At 38.5% G+C, this 22,895-nt stretch overlaps 1 protein-coding gene across 9 annotated transcripts in view; it reads left to right on the top strand.

Annotated features, from left to right (window-relative positions):
* The window catches only part of LMO3 (LIM domain only 3), an 86,465-nt gene that overhangs the window by 61,617 nt on the left and 1,953 nt on the right, over positions 1–22,895 (top strand). For 8 of the 9 annotated variants that reach the window (XM_019515605.1, XM_019515603.1, XM_019515602.1 and 5 more), the window contains one exon: positions 11,768–11,893. In XM_019515605.1, coding sequence (XP_019371150.1) covers positions 11,768–11,893 — 126 coding nt within the window. Of the gene's footprint in view, positions 1–11,767; positions 11,894–13,148; positions 13,202–22,895 lie in introns of all 9 variants that reach the window. The other variant, XM_019515606.1, reaches the window with a different exon arrangement.

The raw sequence follows: 22,895 nt of genomic DNA, 5'->3' as shown, positions 1-22,895 counted from the left end.
CCCATTGGTGTGGCAGTGGACCAAGCAATGGGGAAAGCAGTTGAGGGTGGGGTTCAGGCAGCCTGCCAATTGCCCCCTTCCCCCAGGGACTGCACCCCCCCCATTGGCTATTCCCTTGCCATTTGTGCCCCCAGTCATTTGTCCTCCAAGTGCCTGGCCTCCCTGCAGCCTATCCCCATTGCCTGAATACACTTGTGGGATGAGGCCATGGGACATCCCCCATTGTTCCTACTTCCAATTGTAGTGTCGCTCTTTTTTTACTTTTCCGTCTTTCTCTCAAGATAGCTCAGATTCTCTCTCAAGATCTCCAGAGTGATTCTTATGTGAAGTAATGGACATGGGTGGGGAGATGCTCTGGAAAGTACAATTCATCCCCACAACTTCGCATTCACGTACGCATATCTCCTAGCAAAACTAGACATGGCAATGTGATGAGAAACTTGAGGCTATGCTTCCTACCTACATGTGTCTTTGCCGACAGCATCATGGCATGCAAGAGGCTGCTAATGATTCTTAAATGTTCATTACGGTAGATCCCCTTTCAGCATATACTTCTCACTTTGACTGACCTGTGTGTTGAATTTTTAAGTAAGGGAGCCTATGATAGTAAGTCTGTCATAGCATTGGGATTTTTTTTTTCTTCCAACTCTTAAAAGCTTTTTATTGTAGGACTGCTTAAGGCATTCTTCAATTAGCATGTGCTGTATTGTAGCTGGAACAGCTGTTTACCATTTAATAAAGCATGGCATAATTTATTTTCAGAGTCTAGCAACCGCCTCTGCTGTTACACCAGGGGAGAAACACAGTGACTGCATTGTTCGCAGTCACCAATGAAAAAGCTATAGATTTTGTTATATGAACTCATAGAACTATTAACCTGCCCCCCGCCTCCATTTCAGTATGTGTTTACCTGACAGTCTAGGCATTGATTTCTCACCCAGAGGTTCTATATTCTCTGTCACCTCTGGGGAAAAATGAAAAATACCTATACTTTATGTTCCTCAAGTTAGACAGCTAATTATATATATTTATCTTAATTTCAGCTCCTCCCCATCCCCAAGGACATAATTCATAAGCACTGCTTAGGACTTCACACCCAAGTTGCCAGAGGAACAATAGAATTGTCACAGCTATTCTGTCAGAGGGCTCACCAATGCCAAGCTTCCCTGGCTGTGAGTTTTCTGTCCATTCAATTCTTTTCTTAGCTCCTTCCTTCAGCATTCACCTGTGTGGTGGTGTTGGGTCTGAAATGTACCCTAAAAGAGTTTAATATTTTGTGGCACCTCCCTGTGAACAGCACTAAATCATGTAAGATGCTGGGGTGCATTGAGGTCCCAAAGATGCATAAAGCTAATGAACTGAAAGAAGGATGCCATAGAGAAAGAAGTATAGACCATTTGAGGATTCCAGAGAAAATTTAGGGCTGGCAGTTGAAAATCTTGGGCCAGCTGAAAATCCTGGGCTGGCTGGTTACCAAGAAACTTGTTAAGAGGAGGGGAACAGAAATGACAGATGACCAGGTTATCAAATTTCATCTGCTCCTTGGGCATCTAGAATGGTCCTTACTTTGCTCCTCTTTCCTACTACCAGTACAGTGAGGGAGGGAGCCTTATAATTCAAGCACAGGGACCATTTCCTGGATCTGTCAGTGATGTGTAGTATACTGGGCCTGTCTTAAGCTTTCTGTTCCTTGGTTTCTCATCTATAAAATGGGGATGATAATATTGCTTTACATTACAGGGTGTTATGAAGAGAGATTCAATAATCTATGAAGTTCTTTGGGACTGTCTATGTGTACTATGTGTCTCTGAGTAGACAAAAGGAACATATTATGTTCACTGAGCATCTGGACAATTACAGCTTACTTTATACCCCTATGACCCTTTTCTTACCAAAAGGAAAAAAGCATGTCTTTGCCTCTCCACATTTCTTCTGCCTCCAAGTGATATTGGATGGGGGAGAAGGGAACTTCTTGGCTTCCACTGAGATTCAGGTATTTGTTACTTAAAATGTAAATGGTGCTACATAAATTGCAGCCCTCAGCATAGCATATAACAGCATATAACATTGATCACACTAGTAAGAAATAGTTAAGAATGTTGTTCGTGGTAAAGTGCTGATAAGTAAGTGAAGTGCTTGAGCCTCAGATTCCGGTAAATTTGGGGAATGTGATTTTTGGCATAGCATTCCAGGCCCATTTTTAGTATGAAGGTAATTGGTCCCTGGCTCTAAATTTGGTTTAGGTTTCTCTGGTCTGACAGTACAAATACATCAGTGGAATATCTCCAAATTCTGGAATTTGGTCTCTGCGCGCCACTGGATTTTTATACATGAAGTACAATGGGGTCAGCAACCTTTCAGCAGTGGGGAAAATTAATACAGCTCAGTCATGAGGAGGACTGAAACATATAATTTATTCTGGGGTTGATCTTCAACAGCAATATGACAGTGGGTGGCTCCTTCACAAAGCAAAGGTACAAGGACTACTGGACTTACTCCAGCTTCTTGCAGTTTCCCAGCACTGGGTGCATGTACGTGTGCACTTTGCTGTGTAGTTGACTAATTGGCTCTGCGTTAATTTACTAATTAGCTAGTTGACTAATTGACCAATTAGCTCCGCAGTAAAATGTTACCGTCTACACTTGTTCTAATATTAGGGCACAGTAAATGAATTAATGCTACCGTAAGATAGTACTATCAGGGAAAGATAGTATTGTCAGGGAGTAATTTTCTCTGCCAGAACACGTGTAGATGGTAATAGGGGCTGGATGGGGCATGAGAGTACTACAGTGCAAGGGCTGCCTGCTGCCTACCCTTGCAATTTAGCGTTTGTCAATTCTGACCACCTCTGTGCTCCAGCCAGCCCCTCAGCCACTAGAAGCCACTACCCGGAGCCCAAAGCTGATCTCCCAGGCTCCCTGTCAGTCCCAGGGCTGCTCCACCATGGCTCAACATGCTGTGGTCCCAGGCACACATGAAACTACTACACTCAGGAGCAGCTGCCTTCAGTGCAGACTGCGCTGGAGTTTATCACACTCCATTAATGGCATGTGTAGATGCACCCAGTGGGAAAGGTGTAAATCAAACTCCAGGGAGAGACAGTCCGTGGCCCTGCACACTCGAAGGGAGTCAGGGGCAGGCAGCCCTCGTGCACACTTTGATTGAAGGCAGGAACACCAGTGCACAGCATATACCACAGCAAAAGCTTCCAGCACACAAAAAATCTCCACCTGCTGCAGTCTAGCGAGCACAGCACCACATGGGTCATTACCTAATGGCTCTGCCAATCCCTGTGTGGTTGGGGTCATGCTAGGGCCCCAGTTTCAGGCCTGCTGTTATAGCTGCTTCCCAGCATGTAGCCCACCAAGCTCTTAAACTTGGCACATCAAGCTCCGGGAGCATCTCGAAGCTTTGTGCACTTCCACATGTATGAAGGAACCATGGCAGCAGCTTGGTCCCTTCTGCACCATGTGACAGGCAGCAGCTGGGACAGAGGCAGCAGCCTGTACCTGACCAGCCTGGTGCATGGCACAGAATGGATTGTGGAGCTGCAGCTGCAGTTGCTCCATGCTTCCCAAAGCTATTATGCACTGCATACCAGGCTGGTTGGGGACATGGCACCTCTGTCCCAGTCACGGCCCAGTGCATAGTGCAGAACAGATCGTGCCACTGCCACAGCTTCTCGACACATCCAACAGCACACCATGCTTTGGGATGCTTCTTGAAGTCTGCACAGTCCCAGAGAATGACAGGCTGCTTTAAAAAGTTTGGGAAAGTTTTGTTTTGAGGGCCATATGTTGCCGACCTTTAATATAGAATAAAGCATGCATAGACAGGTGAAATTTGTATGGTGGATACATGAGAATGGATGTAATACTGATGTTGATTTTAGTGTGGGAAACTTAAGATGTCACGGTGCATTGAGTGGTGGAGCAAAGTAGAGCCCCAAGTGTCATTGGAAGGTCATTTGTAACTTGAATTTATTCTTACAATATTAGAGCATACACCAGTGTGCTTATACAATGCTATCAAAACTATCTTCTTTGCTGTTTAACAGAGTAATTGAATTTAACTAGGAAGGTGGTATTAGAATTATTTTATGTAATCAGTAAGATTACATAACCTTACTTAAGCATGAATCTTACTTAAGCATGGATTTGGAAACTAAGTAGGGTCCAGTTGGGCTTTTGTACCTGAAGAGGCACAGGAAACAATTACGGATTGTGACAAACACATTAGTAGGATTTTTCTTCTAAAATTATTTGTACCAAGATTAAACAGTTTCCAGTTCCTGGAGCTGTTTCAAACCATAGATGCAGGAAGATGGCATTGCACTGGTTACACCTGATGATGGTTAAAGTTTATTTTGTAATAATAAAGGCTAGAAGTATTTATTTACAATGAAAGGTTAGGTTCTGGAGTAATTTTTGCCATCAGGTATACAGAACATATACTTAAAGAATATAGTTAAAAACTATGCTATGTTATCAATGTATTGTTTAGAGCATTCACCTTTGCTAGTCTTACATAAAGTTACATAAAGAGTTTTTATATGTTGTCTGTATGAAAAAATGTGTAGCTTTCATAAAATGAGATATAGTTACTGTGCAACTAGTCTTCTTGCACACTGATCTGCAGTGTTTGGGGAATCTTCAGTGTCTATGGGAAGGAATGGCCATTTTACAGCGTTGTTAGGCACTTGGACATCACAGTGATAGTTGGCAATAAACATACAACTGAAACAAAAGTCATTTTAAATGTTGGAGTTTAGTTTGTGGGAGGGGGCTGTTTTTTGTTTTGTTTTTTGCTTAGCGTGTGTTTCATCACTTTATTTTCTGCCTTAACACATCATTGGAAATATTGATTTTTTTATATGATATGATTGTCATGTATTGGAAGTATATGAAAAGCAGCAGCTTCAGCTCACAGAGGTTTACGTGCTTGTGTTTCAAGGTGTCAGCAATCCTGCAATACTAATTTGATGCACAGGGATAGTCTCACTGCAGCCAAATGCAGGAGTTACTCACTGGTGCCGGTGCTTACAAGATCACGGCTAAACAAAATGCAGTCACACAAATAAGAGTTTCATTCTGCTAGAAGGCTGTAACCATCCTACACCCCTCTCTTTTCTGTAGTTTTGAAGCCCCCTAAGAAAATTCACCAGCACTGGGACTGATCTCAAGATGTGTAGATGCACTGCTGCTTGCTGGTTGAAGTCTCCTGGAAACAAATTTGGGTTGTAAGGAAGTACAGAGCATTGCACCAGCTAACACACTTATAAAGCTGAGCCACATCTCCTGTGTGTGCATTGATGGTGAGGTGCAGTTACACGTGGTGTTTCTCACTAAGCTCATAACACAGGTCAAACAATAAGATAGCCTCAGATACTAAAAGAACTTTAGCACAGTTGAGGACCAGAGTTTAAATTCTTCTTAAACGTAGTTATGCTAAAAGACAATGTTTTAAATGCTCCATACTCAAAATTGGGTCCAAGTTTTCAGAAGAACTCAGGTCCCTAATAGGCACCTAAATAAGGCTTAGGATTTCAGGGCCTTTATTTAAGGGTTGGCAGTTCCCACTGTGACTAGATTATGGCCAGTATTCAGATCCCATCATGAAGAACTCTTCTGAAAATCTTCTGATCATTTTAATACCTAAATTGGAGCTGAATATTTTTGTCAGTCTAGTCAGAAAACCTTGTAAGGGTATAGAATGGTGTTGACAAGTTAGGCTTACCCATTTCATAGCTGCATAGCTTCCCTCCCACCTACCCCTGATATGCCCTACTTTTGATAGTGTGAGACAATAACTTAGGTATTAAATACACGCATGGTATATAAATAAATTGGGAACAGTTTGAAAACTGGTAATTTTCTCGATAAGCTTTCACTTTTTTCCTCACCAGTGCCCACCTCCTTTTCTATTCTTTCCAAGGTGTCCCTGTTCTGACAGCCATTGCTGATCACTACGTTAAATTTCGGCCTAATTCAATTCAATTCAAGTCACTGGCAGTCTTTCGATTGGCTTCAGTGCGTGCTGGATCAGGCAGTATACGAATGAGCAAGCTGAATTTCAACTCCTCCTCCCTTACCTCCACTGGTAAAGCGTGGCTTAACCTCAGTAACAAATGTGGAGTGATTTTCTTTCTCCCTCAACTAAAATAACTCCTTTTTTTATAATGAACATTTAGAAAATTTTAACAGGGAGCTGAGGATGGGTGGGAGCAAAATAGTTTGTCCAACTTCATAATGAGAATGGCATAAATTTATCTGCCTCCATTTCTGTGAAACATTGGAGGAGTACTTCAAGGATTTAGGTATACAAGCCCTATCAAAAGTCAGTAGTATATGTGCCCTAAAATGTCATCAGCGCCTCTGAAATTTCCATCTGATGCCCTAAACCCTCTTCATCATGTAAAAAAAACCCCATGTTATTTAAGAATATCTTTTCAATGTGCTGTGTAATCTAATGGCTTTTAGGCAAATTTTCCCTCTCACAACTGGTTTAATGTTATGCTTTCTTACACAGTATATTGGACTGACTTTGCCAAGAGCCAAATTCTGTCTTTACATATATGTATACATGTTGGGCCAAAGTCAGTGAGCTACACATATATACATACAAGGATAGAAACTGATTATTTGTTCCAGTTAAAGGATAGTAAAATTAAACATTTTTGGCTCCATTATTTTCCTCCTCTCTATGGTGAAATAATAAAATGCTTTTAAAGTGCCAAGCATTCTCTGAAATTCTTGTACAGACATGAACTACTTGACAGGGATATTCTGATGGGAAGATTATCCACTTAACAAATGGATAAATTGAGACAGGGGTTAAGTGAGTTACCCAAGGTCGCTCAGTGAGTTGGCGGTGGAGCCAAGTTTAGACCTCAAAGTCTGCCTCACTGTAGTGCTCTAATACCATAAGCCATGCTTTGCTTTACAAACCAAGGAGTTTATTTTGTGTTGATGCAGAACACTTGATATGTAGTTTAGTTAGAAATCTGGTGAAATTCAGTGCACTTCCCACACGAGAGCAAAATTCTTTTTAAAGACTGCTAAATCTTACCTAAAAACGTCAGTTTTAACCTTTTCTTTGAATACATGTACCTAATTCCTACTTTTTATACAAAATTAAAATCTAAAGAGCCACCCCAAATGATACCACTTTCAGATTTAAGAAACCAATAAGCAGCAACAGTGTCATAGGTAGGTATAATAGTGGGTTCTACAGAAGGCAACCATAAAGCAGAAGTAGCTAAAAGAAAAAACTCATAGAAGTATTGATGATATGTTGTGTTAAGTTTTTTATTTGTATGAAAGTCCCATAGAATTAGCAAATTATAGCCCAAATCCATCTTTGTTATGCCATGCTGATATGTATGCAACACTGCTCAAAATAATTCATACCAGCATAAAATAGCTACCATACAGAAATCGCAAACATACGGCCTGCTGACTGGATCCTGCCCATGGAGCTGTGTTGTTTGGTTATGGGGCTTCCAGAAGGGCTGACATCTTCGGGGTGTGGCAAGCAGGAGAAGAGCAACAACTGCATAATTCATGCACTGCCGCCACTCACCTGCTCTCCACCACCACCACCACTATGTCCTCACCAAGAGTCTAATTCAGTTGCATCACCTCCCTACATTTGTATCTGCCGCTTAGCCCTTTTCTCCCTCTCTCAGTATCTGTTACCTTTTTCTCTTTTCTTTCCCCTATCGCTGTGTATCATTCAGGGTTCTATTTTGGAAACCTACCAAGTAGATTGCTACTGTAACTCATGGATATGTTGTCACTTATGTTGATATCTGGCTTTGCTTTGGAGTTTTTGTTTTGAGATTTTTGCATATGTGCAGAATGGTGTGCCTCCTTCAAATGTGGTAAAATGAATGTATTTCTTTGCAGTCAGCATTTATACTTAATTTCTTAAAATACAGTTTAAAATGCATGTCAGAGGATGGTTCAAACCTTCTAGACAAAGGTTATATCTATTCTTAATAAATTCTGTAGTCCTTATCCATAGGATAAATCAGTAAGGACCAATATCGGGTCCCCTAGGGACTCTAACCTTGTGTTAGTATAGGAGAGAGGACAGAGCCTTAAAGTGTCCAGTTACATGGATATAATGAGAATATGATATATATATATATATATATATCTTTTGTTAAAAGGGATTATATAAATGGCATTCCCAGGGTAAACAGAAGCAGCAGTGAGAATCCATCTCTGTTTGTATCAGTTCCAACTAGTCTGTCTGAAAATTATCAATTCTTTTTAATAGGAAACTCTTAAAGAATTAATTAACCCTTTTGCTTTTCAACATCCAGTGTCTGGCAGTTCAAACCATATAGTGTTTGTTTTTTTTAAGAGTCAGGTCCATGCCATCTGGCAAAGAAGTATATGAAGCTGGTTGAAGTATATGTTGACTGATCTCTTGATCCTTGGACAAAACTGAGGAGAAAGTCTAACAAATGCATCGTTTTGCAGTAAATTAGATCAGATTTCCGCATCTCCGCACTCAGTCTGTGAGCTGACAGTTCAGTAAAATGTTCCCTTGTAAGGTTCGCCCTCTTAGGAAAAGGGGCAATAATTCATCATTAGGATTTCAGAGTCCAGGTGTAGATGAAAACTGATGGAGCCTCCAGCGAGGCAGGGAAAGTGCACAGAAGAAGAAAATTTTATCTGAAGCCTAATTCCCTGGTTACAGCAGAGAATAATTAAGATAATATTGCTTCAAGAGTTCTTTAATGATTAAAAATCACATATGCAGAATCCATAAATTGGAGGGCAACAAATTGGAAGGATATAGCGTCAGAGATCTGTTTTGTGCACATTGTCCTGGAAAGTACACCAGTGGCAGAACAGCAGCCTGGGCAGCCACAGGAGACCAGGCCCATTCCAAGGACTTTGTTTAGATGCAACAAATCATTTGTCTGTTATTAACCCAGAGCTTGTAATTATGCAGATTGCCATAGATTTTCCTGGGCCTGGAAGTGAGATTGAGGGTTGTTCACACTATAGCAGGCAGCTCAGGGCTGGCCATGCATTACTGAACTTGCCACATTTATCATGTTGACTGATGGCAGCAGAAGCAGGTCTCAGGTCCCAGTGGTTAATGTAGTGGGTAATTAACTGTCATTTGCCTAGTAATAGGCTGATGATCAATGGTTTGTGTGGAAACAAATTCTAATCAGGTAGCTGATAAATGCTCAGGGAGCGAGAGCAATTGAAATTGGGGGAAACGATGTCCAGAATCTCAAAATGGCATTGTGGGTTTTTATTATTATTATTATTATTATTATTATTATTAATGGGAGAAAACTATGTTCTTCATATAAACAGCTTTATCCAAAATTAACAATAGCTTGTATAAATCTCAAAGGTCTTTTTTTATTTGTTTGTATGGGGGAGAAAAAACTGCAAAGGAGGCTTCCTTTCCTTTACAGAGTTGAAATTTTTAAATAGGTCTGGTGCTTCAGTTCTATGAGGATGTCTTGCACAAGAAAACCCGCATCTACGGATCTCTGTTACAGCAAATCTCTGTTTGTTGGAACACAGAATGGCAGTCCAAAGTTGTTCCATTGGTCTGCAGTGTGAAAACTTCAAGTCGAATGACAGTGAATCTCCACTTAAAACAATAGATAGGAAAAGGCTTTGCAAGAAAGGGCAACACTGTGTGCACATTACAGCCAATCCATCAAAGTGTGGAAGCTCAAACTTAACTCTTAACACACAAACAAACAGTCTCACTGAATACTTGAGTGGTAGCAAGGAAATGGCCTTGCAGGTGATTGGACAACTTAAGCACTTCAAGTTAAATGTGAGCTTCAGTGCTTTGCTGTATTGCATCTTTAAAGCAAGCATGTTTCTACTAACATGGAGTTCACTATAACAGTACTTTATACTTCCAGCCCTTACCTAGCACCTTCTGCAGCGTCATTTTCATGTCCTGTGTCCCTTACCTCTCCATGATTTCTTAATAAATGTGTTAGGGAAGCAGAATAGGGCCCTTGGTCAAAGGATTTCAAGCAGTCTTCACCTAGGTTAAAAACTCACAATACCTCTAGGAGGTAGGGAAATATTATGCCTGTTTTACAGCTACAGTAGTGAGTTTTGAGAGAGAAACCCCACCTAGGAAGTTAGTGCTGTCATGAGCCCTAGAACTAGAATAGTGTCTTTGGAAAAGAATGTGGATTAAAAGAACTGGATGCATGCTCATAACTTGATGTGTTAAGTCTTCGCAATTTATAGAAATGCAGTTGCAGTGGGTTTGAATAAGATAACAAGAGAAGAATGAAAAAAAGACTTGATATTCCTTGACTCAAAAAGCTCCTTCAAGTAATTGTGGTAACCAACACATCAGACAGTCAGTAGGAAATGGTTCAGAACTTTAAAAATAAACATACATGTTTTATGCAAAAAGTACGTCGTAAGTGGAAGCAGAAGGGAAAAAGAATTGAAATTAAGTAGACTTGTTGGTAACTTGTGAAATTCAGTAAAATGGAGGGATGTGATTTAAAAAGTGCATTCATTTTTATGTTACCAAACTGAATTTTCTACAGAACACCTTTGAATTCATTAGTTTAGATCTGCTTTTAATTTGGTGTTTCCCTTGAGAGCCATTATATTTTTCTGCTGTCAGCCTGATGTTGAGGAAAAAAGAAAACTGGCAGATGTGGCGTTTTCATCTAGTTTGTTTCATAGCTAAAAACAGCATTAACCGCTAAGCACAGACAGAGCATTACTTTTAATAATCCCTCACAACTATTAAGTAGTTTAAACAAACTTAGTTTCAAAGATTGCTGGTATGTCTAGCGAAAGTATTTTTTCTTGTTCATTATAATCCTCCTATGTTACAAAAGCATGCATATGTGTAGTTGTTTGTAATGTGTTTGCTTGAAAAGTATCAAGAAATCTTTAACAAAGAGAATTCTTTAAAAGTTTTTTTTAATATATTAGTCTGGTAAAAATGCCATTTCAAATTGTTCTTACAGCATATTATACCTCCACTCCTGATGTGGCTATATATAGTTTACAGCCTCATTTACTTTAATGTGCTACCTGAATAACATAATCATAGCTATAACTATGGTAAAGGGTTGTAAGGTGCATGAACCGCTAATGCTTTCTGACGATGTAAATGACTTGTTCATAAAATGTTCTTTTAATAATAATGGTAAAGCTTTTAGCACTAGATGTCAAAAATGCGAAGAATATTGCCTTTTTCAAGTGTTATTTCTTTCTAGCTAAAATGTGTTTTAATAATAAATAGCATTGAGGCCAAGGTTATGTGGCTCTCGTATTTACAGTACAGTCCAAGTAGAAGGCTCTTACTACGTATTCAGACTGGTTGACCTCTGCTTGCTTATGGTTATGTAACATTCCTAATGTATTTGCCATTTCCTTGTTTGCTTGAACAAGATGTTTCTTTCATCAAGAAAGGTCAACTGAATATGTACCAAAGAAGAATATTTATGTATATAACCAGCATAAAAATTACTTCACAAGGTACAATATTATTCTGCTACTGTTTTATAAAGCTTTCCAGTGCTATAGCACTTTATCAGCAAATGGCTTCAAATGGAATTGTTACATGAACACTCGTGCACTGCTGAACATCAGCCTTTCCAAAGCAAGGTTTGCTGGGAAGTTGAATGACAGTCACACATTTTTTATAAAGCTGAAGAACATAAGTATAAGGGTGATTTTTTTTTTTCTTGTCCGTTAACCATTTTCTGGACTCTCTCTCCTTTGTGTGTCTTCAGGTTATTTGGCGTTACAGGAAACTGTGCTGCCTGCAGTAAGCTCATACCTGCTTTTGAGATGGTGATGAGAGCCAAGGACAATGTTTACCATCTGGACTGTTTTGCATGTCAGCTTTGTAACCAGAGGTAAGAGGGCTCCCTGGTTTTATTCCATAGTCTATGAAATAAAATGTGTATTTATGTATATTTACACGAGAAAGGAATCATTGTCTTCCTCTTGAAACTCAAGACTGGGAATCAAACCTGAATTATTTTCTTACCATCACCACGGGCACCTGTGTGACCTTGGCCAAGTCACTTGAACTTTTTGTGCCTCAATCCCCTCATCAATAAATAAGAATAATGATATTTCTCCTACTTCTCAAGGCTGTCCATCAAGCTTAATTAATTAATATTTATAAAGTACTCCCAAGATCCTTGGCTGCATCATTTATCATTATTGCATCCATTTTATTTAAATTCCTCGGCTTTGTCAATTAAATTTACTTTAAACTACAATCTGTTTCTTTCTGTTAGTGTTCCTATCATCATTTGAATTACTGGGACACTATATGTTGTACTCCACTATTCTTTGTGTACTAATTCATTCAAAGAGGCATGAGCTTTCACAGGCTAAGCCTACAACAGCTTCTCTGAACAGGTTAGTCTATAGTCTGTAAGGTGCCAGCGCGTCCTACCTTCTGCCTAACTTCAGGCTAACATGGCTGCCTACCTCTCTCTGTTGTTATATATCAGTGTTGGAATCCCAAGCCATGTTTCTAAACCTTGTGAATTGAATTGCATGGCTTTAGTCCTTTTTAAAAATCATAATCTGTTTCCTCGGTGTGGAATCCTGTGCTTATGGAAGAAGTTTATTTTGTCACTGATTTCTTCTGGGCCAGAATATCACCCTTGGAAATTAAAGATTTAATTCACATGTACTATTTGTTGCACATCTTACATTGCTTGATGTTTTAGCACTATGATTTAGAGCTTGCATTTCTTTTACATTTAATATAAAAAACCACTGAAGGTAAAAGTTTTTGTGGGGGGGTAATAACAAGAATTTACCATATTCTAAAACAGTATTCAACAAAGGTAAATCTAGTCTTACATAAATCATGCTATCTTACCTCGCCCTATATTGTATCATCCTATACTACAGTATTTATTAAAATAAAAAAGCAAGCATTTTTAGAGCAACATTAAATAAATAGCTGCTAAAATATAGCATGCTACAATTGCACTCTAAAAAAAGCTAAATTGACCTTTTTCATCACGTTTCATGCAAAATTAAAATATCAAACAAATAATAGCCATTGCTTAAACTATATAATAACACAAAGTAATTATAGGTTAGAATGCTATTTACAAGTCCTATATCAATTTTGTCTCACCACAGAACTAAAAGGCTGTATTCAAACTAAAGGCTACTCAACCAGTTGAACCACTCAAGTAAGACGCACACGCTCCTAAGTTCAGATTCTTAAACCTTCCCTATCCCTATTGCTGTGAACGACTATTTTGGGATCATTATTAAAGTGCCTAATATATTTCTGTTGTCCGCTTCATTTATTACATGCCATAATGGGGCTGCATATCTTTAGTGTTGGTTATGCACAATTAGCACTTAGTTATTGTCTTGTCACTTCAGCCCATACAAGACAAACTTCTTTAATGGAAGAAGTCAGCTAATCTTCATCAGTCAAGCAAAGCAGACAATTTTTGTTACCCTGAATACAAAAGATGTTTTATGTTTGTGGTGGTACTAATAGGTTTGATTGGAGAATGTATCCTCCAAAAAAACTTAAAAGAATCATTGTTATTATCCTTTTTATCACCATAAATGTAAACTAAAATGTCTTCATAGTATGAATACCAGACTGATGATCTTGGACAACTTACCTCTTGATTAGAAATGTGTACTGCAGCTGATTTTTAAATTGAGTGCTTTAGTTGTGGTCTAATACAGGTCAGCTTTGATGTTATTGTATGTCTCATCTCTAAGCTTTCAGTGTAGTCTCTCATTTGGACTTGAGGTTTTTCTTGTGCTTTGGGCAAACAGTACCCAGAGCACTGACATATTTATTAGGTGGGACACTCCAGTCCAAGCCTTAGACAAAGAACACAGGAGTTACCATATCTAACAAACCATGCGCCCACAAGTCTAGTCAGTTGCTGGTATCATGTCTCAAAGAATTTCATATATAGTATCACATTACGCTGTCTGGTCCAGCCTCGATCAAGGTGTCTGGAGGCTATTAATCAATTTACTAATAATGGACATTAATAAAATAACTTGTGCATAAGGTAATTTTTTCTTATTATTTTGTTAATCTGTGGCTAAGCTTTATGCCCTGAAGAGTAATGGTTTATGCTTTTCTTTTGTTATTATTACATAAACCCTAATTGGTAGCCCTTCCCTCTATGCTCTTGATATCTTTTGTCAATAACTACTGCTGATTGGGCATTTCTTATTTGAAGAAATAGTAGTTGTAATTTTTTTGAAATTCTTTTTTTGTTATGTTCCCTTTCTCTTAGCCTGCTAAGAAAAATAGGAGTGCTAGATTGATTTCCTCTTACCATTAGTTATTCTGTACATTTCTGTCATCATAACCCTTCTCTCCTGATTATATTAAGCAACTCAGTCTTCGATTGCCATAGCACTGTTACTTTTTATTGGACTAAAATTCTGTTCCTTCCTTCTTTGTTTATCCCAGGTCTGTGAAATACTGTTTTTAAGCCAAATCACTAGGCCTGTTCTTTTCATTCAAGTATGACTGACGACTTTTACTATCATTAGTATGATATGCTTTAAGATCAGCATATTATTTAAACACACACACACACACACACACACACGCACACACACGCACACACACAGGCGTGCATGCGCGCACACACGTGCTACATGCAGAAGTTTATACCGGAGGTAACACATATCAAACAAGTGTGTCAGTTGTCTGTTTTATCTCTTCTCGTATCCATTGTCTGTGGGGTTGGTTTGGTTTGGATGGCTAGTTGGTTTGGTTTGATTTTAGTCCCATTAAATTATCAGCTTTTTGAGGCAGATTCTGTGTGTTCTTTCACGAGTTTCTATTTAGAGTAAGTACTGTTGTAACTTACATACTAATATATACCATTCTTGACATGTGGTAACATTTTAGTTTTCGATTGCTGCTGTGAATTGAGAAATAGTTTCTATAGAGCTATACCCAGTTTTTTTCTTAAAGGAACAGAGTTACTTAGAACCTGAAAGGTTCAATTTGGATTGTACAAAATCATAAAAACAAGACTGAAACAGACCTCAGGAGGTTGTGAAGTCCAAAGCCCTGCTTCAGGTAGAGTCACCCCTGTCCAAAACATCCCAGAAGAACACTTTTTTAACTTACACTTAAAAACTTTGATTAATGAGGATTCCACAATCTGTCTAGGTAATCGGTTCTAGTACTTAACCACGCTCATAGGTGGAAAGTTCTTCCTATTATGTAACCTAAATCTCTCCTGCTGCAATTTAAGGCCATTGCTTCTTGTCTTATTTTCTGTTGGCACAGAAAATAATTGATTGCCATCCTTTCTATAACTTTTTTTTTTGTATTTGAAGTCTCATCAAATCCCCCTTCAAACTTGTTTCTTCCATTTTCGTAATTATAATTGTTCCAACGTCATATGACATGTTTTCAAAGCCTCTAATAATTTTTCTCGCTCTCCTCTGGGCTTTCCAATTTATTCACATCTTTCTTGAGATGTGGTGCCCAAACTGTAAAGAGTACCCTAAGTAAAGCCCCACCAGGGGTGAACAGAAGAATCACTTTTTATGATTTACACACAAGACATCTGTTAGTGTATTCCTGCTTAATATTAGCTTTTTGCAATATTAAGTTGTTGGTTTATATTCAGCTTCTGGTACACTGTAACCCTGAGTCTAACGTCAAACCAAACCAACCAGTCAGTCAAGCAAAATCCCACAGATAATGGATAACCCCAAGGTCCTTTTCTGCAATATTGCAACCTAGTCAGTCATTCTCCAATTTGTATTTGTTCATGTGCTTTTTCCTTGGTGTAACACATTGCACTTATCAAATTTCATCCTTTTCATTTCAGATCATGTTATCAGTTTATCAGTGTTGGGTTAAAATTTTATTCAGTCTTCTGAAGAGTGGCTGCCCCACACAGCTTGATGTCATCTGCAGATTTTTACTAAATATGCACTTAGTCCCACGCTCCAAATCATTAATGAAGATATTGAAATTTGACTAATTGATTCTTTAATTCTCTGGGTCTTCATTTTCCTTTTTTTTTAAAAAGGTGGCACTGTATTTGATGTTTTTTAGACTTAGGATCTTACCTGAACTATATGAGTTTTATAGAAAATATCCAGTGGCTCTACTGATAATTTTAGCCAATTTGTGAGGAACTCTAGGAGGAATCTGAGGAGGAAGTCCTCAGGCTTTGCTGGTGTGAAAAAAAATAGCTTATCTAAGAAACTTGCTCTTTTCCTACTCTAGGCCAAGTACCTGTCTCTCCATCCTTGATAGTAATTGTGTTCGTCACCTCATAATTGACCCTTTTTGTGAAGGCTAAAGTAAAAAAAGCATTAAACACTTCAGCATTCGCTACATCACCCATTATTAGCCTCCCCTTCCCATTCAGTAAGGAACTTACACTTTCCTTGGCCTTCCTCTTATTTCTAATAGACTTATTACTTTCTGTTATTTTTTTATATCCCTGGCTAGCTGTATTTCACTTTAAGCCTTAACCTTTCGGATTTTATCCCTAAATGCTCTTACTCTGTACTCAGCCTTGTTTTTTACTCAAGTTCAATGTTTTTATTCTACTATTCTTTCTTCCTTTCCTTGGGATCACAAACTCTGTCATTTAATGATCACTATGACCTTATTTTCCTTGCACCTTCAGGTTCTCAACCAATTCCTTACTATTATTTAAGAGTCAAATTGAGAACAGCCTACCCCCGCATTGGTTTCTCCACACTCACTACCAATAATTGTCCCTAACAACTTAAGAATTTGCTAGCCTGTCTGTGCACTGCTCTATTACCTTCCCAGCTCATATCATGGAAGATAATTTTCCTATCAGTACTAGTCTTGTGATTTCTACATTTCAGTTGATTACTTAAAAACAGCCTTAACTACCTCTGGCTTGGTTGTCTACGGTAGACACTTACCAAAACATCCTTCTTCCTGTTTTTCCTTTTCATCTTAACCCAGAAGCGTAAAATAAATTTAACTTCTGCTTTGTTTTAGATCTTAGAACAAGTGTATATATCTTTAGTATGCAAGGCATCACTTGCATCTGATAACATTGAATATCATCTGATAATTTGTTTAGTTTTTTTCGGTCCCTCTGAAGTTCTTCAGGCTTGATGGATCTAAATAATTTTGTGTCATCTGGAAATGTTGCCACGTCACTATTCAAGCTCTTTTTCAGTTTACTAATGAACATATTAAGCCACGTTACATGGATCCTTGAGGCAATTTACTATTAACTTTTGCCATCATAAGTGACATAAAGAATAGGTGCAATGTTTGCTACACATATTTCTTTGTAGCTGACTTGCTTTATTCCTACGTTCCTTCAGTTCTTTTGACTTTATACTGGCTTAACTTTAATTTTTCACTGTTTTCTATTGTCTCCTGTTTTGACCCTATAAAATAACACTTCATTTTTGTTATCAAAACAACTAGAAGTGTTCCTACAACATCCTGCGTGCTGAAAAGTTTTGTAAAATCACTTAGTTTATTCACTATATCCTTATCCTCCTTAATTATTCCCTTTATTCCCTGGTAGCCCAACAAATGCGTTTTATCCAATAAAGCGCATTGAGCTTGGTTGCTGCCTCGGTTTCCTCATTAAGTAGAGCAAACACTGTGTATATTTTATTTACAACTCTTCCCTTTTGGAAGTCTGGCTGGTTAACATAAGGGTAAAAATTATTTCACCCAACCTCCTTAGTTGATTCACAACCTCGGGGTAGGGTTCTTAACATTGCTCCCCTCTGAAGAGTACCGAGTAGGCTCCTGTTCATCCAGGTCGCTGTCCCAGGCTTGCTTTATAGAAGGTCTGAAGAATTACTCAGAATAAACCTTATCATTAGGCTTTACCTTGTCTTTGACTCCTTGGTCTTCAGAGGTCTCATCCAAAGCTCTTGGATGACAAGAGAACACTTTGACTTAAGTGGACTTTACTATATCAGGGTCTAACTTCCCCTTAAGGTTTAAGGTTTAGCTACCTTTCAGTTTATCTACTTCTTTTGATTGGCCTCTGTGAGGCTAGATTTCCACAATTTGACAGATTTGTGCTTGATTTAAATAACATTTTTTTTGCTTTGCCATTTTTCTGTGCCACTTCTTTCATTCCCTCCTTGCCCTCTTTTGTTTTTTAGGGGTATGAGTACTTTAGGGCCTCTGAGAATATGGCCAGATGTTCAGTTGCCACATTGCATATTTCCTCTCTCCCAAAAGTTTAGTAACAAAGCATGAATTTTTAGTATCTTCCATCCCTTGAGGATTCTGTGGTCAGTGTGATTTAGTGACAATCAATGTAATTGTTCATGTGCCCTCTACCATGTCTCAGTACAGTTTTTAACATCTCAGAATAAAAGGCTTGTTCACCTCACCTTAGCGGTAGCCCCAGAACAATCAATTGCTCCAGGCTAGTTTCTACCAAACAGCATTTTTCAACATGAGAAATAGAAGCAAAAATAAAATAAACTTGTGAAGTTCCATACCACAGATTAATTCTCCCCAAACATTGACCAGCAATACATGTGTGTGACAGATAATATTTAAGTTGAAAACTTTGCATTCTGGTTTGAGGCATATCTGTGCTTGACATTCTGGGCTAGGCCTGCTGGTCTCACTCATTCAGGTCTCGTACTCCGTGAAGTTTCTGTCTCCCTTTTTCTCTCGGTCTCTCTTAAGCAGCCTGACAAAATAGACTCCATCTCACTTCATTACTTCCTCGATAATTTCTGTCCTCTTTAGTACAGCAGTTTGAAATATACTTTACCACTCCCATGACACATCCCCAAATGACATTAAGCCTAGCCTTACTTCATTTTGCTCCTTTTGGAGCATACCTTTTTGTTAACATGTGGCCATTAGCTTATGTGGCTCACTTTCATTCAAGTTATTCTCTCTCTATATCAGTAAACACTTTCATGTGGAATCACAGAAAGCTCAGAGGCCTACATTACACCACTACCAAGTTGCTTTTTTTTGTATTAAGCATAACTATTATCCTCAATATAAAATTATGTCTGTTTCTAACTAAAGCATTAGATTCCTAATGCATCCTTTAAGTACCCAGGATCTCGGTGGTGATTGTATTCATTAACTATAATTATTTTTATGGAGATTACAGTTTAAGCACCTTTTTTTTTTTTTTTCAAACCAACCAAACTTTTGACAGTTTTAAAAACCATACCAAAATGAAATGCATCTTCTTGGGCTGCACTGAGTTAATATTTGCATAGGTCTTAGCATATATTGTATCATGTATCACTGAAGCCATATAACCCAAGTCACAAATTACATACACTAGAAAACAGCCTTTGACAGGATTCTGTAACAAGATATATGTCTTGTTTCCTACTTCTCACCGTATCAAAGCCACTAGATTACTACTATAGGAGGAGCTTTCCACACAGCCATCTTTGTTTCAAGCAGTATTTCTCCCTTTCTTTTTAGATAACCTCAGCACTGTATTATGCAGCCTTTAATGGCTGCTACAGGAAAGATGGCAGGGAACTATAAAATCACTCTGTGCTAAATGTAATGACCATTTCTTGGAACATAGGTTTATAGTTTGTGTGATACCCCAGCACACCTCTTTCCAACCAAAGTGGATAGCAGAGGACATTTCATAATATAAATAGCCTTCCTTTTACCATTTTAAAATATGACAAAAGTTCTGAGATAGAGGTTAATTAGAATGGTCATCCCGCTAAAGTTATAGGCAAGTCCGAAATATTATCATCAATTTATGGCCAGTAAGTCTGATCTGGCATGTTAAAGCTGCCCACTGTATAATTTTCCTGTTCCACTTTGCAGTCTTATTAAATGAATTGCACAAGGATTCAAAAAAGCAAACACTGTACTGCAGCAGCCAACTGGTAGCAGCCTTGCCTCATTTTACACTTCTAGCCTACTTGTCCTTTAATATGGAAACCCTTCTACTTCCACGCTTGACAGATATTGTGTCCCAGATTCTACTGTTTCTGGGTCACATTTCAGGGATGTAGGAGAGAATAACTAATTATCCCCTCAGCAATAAATTAGTCTGCAAAACTGGTCTAGAAAATTTCACAAGAATTTTGGCACTTGACTCCTGGCCTAAACTAGAAGATTATAGATCTATTTTTTAGGGTCAAAAGTTTAGAATTGTAGGAGGAGCTTAATTTTTCATATAATCAACTGATTCTTTTTCTTTGGCTCTGCTAAAGTATTGGAACAAAGCATCACTGAGTGTAAATGCAGCTTTCATAGAGTATTTACCTCTGTCATTAAAACCAAATTAACTGATTTAACTCTGAGAAGCAAAGCTTCCTCTTCCACACCCCCTTGCAAACATGTTCATAACCAAATTTGTATAACATGCAACTCAGCACAGAATTGAATTTAGTATCTCAAATAACAAAAGTTTCTCCAAATGGATAAATAGTAAACTAGTCATGATTTCGCATGGGACACAGAGTGTCATTGGGTCCAACTCATTGATATGGCTAAAGGAAAATGTAATGGAGCACATCAGTATTTAGAGTGGGGGGAGGGCAACCTTTTTGGCAGGCATGCCACAAATTAGCCCTACACATTCCCCAAATGCCACCGTGAACTCCTTTACCCTCCTGATCTGCTCCTACTTTATGCACCCTGCCCTATCTGCCACTGTGCTGCCTGTCCCCGCCCCACTCTGCCTCATGCCACCCACAGAGACTGGCCATGCTACTTGTGGCACGCATGCAGCAGGTTAGCCATCTCTGGTCTAGAGCGTTCAGGAAGCGTGTGCTAACTTCCTCCTAGAACACAACTGTGGACTCATTGCAAGTTATGCTTCCCGTGCCTTTGGGGCTGAAAGACAAAATAGAATAGCAAGGGGATTTTGTCAGCTTGGAAGGAAACAGCAAAAGCTACAAGGAAAAGAAATGTGCAAACGGTGCAATTTAAGTAAGCTGTGCTTAGCAATGGGTTTTCTCTCTATTAAATATTTTAACTGAATTATTATTGTAACCTCCGTATTACATTGGACCACAAAGAAATAGACCTGGATGGTTTTGTGTTAGTGCATTCTGCTAGCCAAGCAAATGTGACCATATTTCCTTCTAGTGGCTGACCCACGGAGAATGACTGCTTGCTGCTTGCACTCTTCAAGTGGTAGGCACTTGTGTACTGAGGTTCTGGCTCCTATGTCCATCAGCAGCTGTTTGGACAGCCCGGGACTTAAGTAGGATATTTTGTTCATAACCTTATTTATTTTATCAACAGCATAAATACTTATCTCTTGGCAAATGTAGATTAATTCTCCTCCCCTCCATTAAAACATTATGTTCTTTAGAAACTCACTTGTATGCCAATATCAGACATTATCCCCTCTGTGACTGCAGCTCCTCATATTATATCTTGCTCTAAAGCAAAAAGTTCACTGCGGAGTGTAATTAAGTTTTAGAAGGGTGTGGGGGGAGCGGGAATGCTTTGGGAAATGGAGTAACTTGACAAGAGACTACAGTCATTCATTTCAACAACTCTCCTTTTCAACTGATCTACTCAAAACATTCTGCTGGCACTTGAATTAAATATAGCAGAGTTGCAGGAGGAACTGTAAATCGTATAAAATAGTTTTGACCATAAGTAACTTGAAGATTTGAGGACCATTCCATAATCTGTATTTTCAATCATCATCAGCAGCAGGCAGTAATCCCAAAGAAAAAAATCACAAATAAACAAACCAATTTTCCTTTAAGAGCAAAGCTAATTCTTTTCAATCCACTTTTTTATTACGCTATTTTTCCTCTATCTATTTAGCTAGCATAAGGATAAATTTCCAAAGCTACCCAGTTGGAAAATAAATGGGTTCACTGTTTGTCTAGTATTCCAGTCTTTACAAATGTAAATCAGTCCAACTGCTACTCATTTAAAACGCCAACTTCACAAAACATTAAAGGGCTGCTTTCAATACACAATTTAATCTGTGACAATTCACTAAAATTTCTGCTTGACCATCATTAGAAATTGACTATCTGATAAAGAGAGACCACTATCAAGGGTCATGTGGGTCAACTTGTGTAATTATATGTAGTTTTACTGGGTCAGCTACAGCAGACACCAATATTTGAAGGTTAAATTGTTACAATTAAATACATATACAGCTATTCCCATAGCTACTCTATAGTTAAATCTACCATAAACAACACAAGCATTTATATCTGACCCTAACTGTGTTCAAGATGTCACTGTTTGGAAATTATACAAAAAAGAACATTATAATCGGTTAAACATTAAACAATACTTTATATCACAAGATGCATAATTAGGTGGTGGAAACTGATTTCCTTTATCCACATCAGTGCTAACAGGTTCGTTTAGGTTACTTTCTTTATTTAATTGCGGCAGCGTGAGCAGTGGCTCCCAACACATATTATTCCTGGAGAGTTTGCCATAAACAAAAGGGTTGTGACCTGGATGCCCAATCAGTCATTAGTGGAACTTTTTTCTGTACACTGGGCCCCTCGGAGTTGTTGCCTGGGGCCTTTAAAAAACACTTCACTTTGTATATAAAATGTGGTCTATTAACAATCTGATAAGCACACAAACATGGATTGCTTAGTTTGAAGACGTTGTTTTAATTAAGTCTGAAACTTGACAGCCCACCAGTGTCACCATGCTTTTTCCATCCATCTGAGAAAACCAAATAAAATAATAGTGTCATTTTATTAGCAGTAAAATGGTTCTGAGGCACTTATTAGAAAACTAGGATATGCGTCCTGATATATTACAAAATGGGAAGAAAGTCTTTTTTAGTAACTAAATTTATGGTTGATTCCTCCAGGAAAATCTGTATTGTGTGTGTGTGTGTGTATGTATATAAATACGTGTGTGTGTGTGTGTGTGTGTGTGTGTGTGTGCGCGCGCGC

The sequence above is a fragment of the Gavialis gangeticus genome, unplaced genomic scaffold, assembly GCF_001723915.1.
Source record: "Gavialis gangeticus isolate Ggan-Ray unplaced genomic scaffold, GavGan_comp1, whole genome shotgun sequence".
NCBI classification, from domain to species: Eukaryota; Metazoa; Chordata; order Crocodylia; family Gavialidae; genus Gavialis; species Gavialis gangeticus.
The sequence above is the reverse complement of the archived record's forward strand: the minus strand, read 5'-3'. Positions and strand labels throughout refer to the sequence as shown.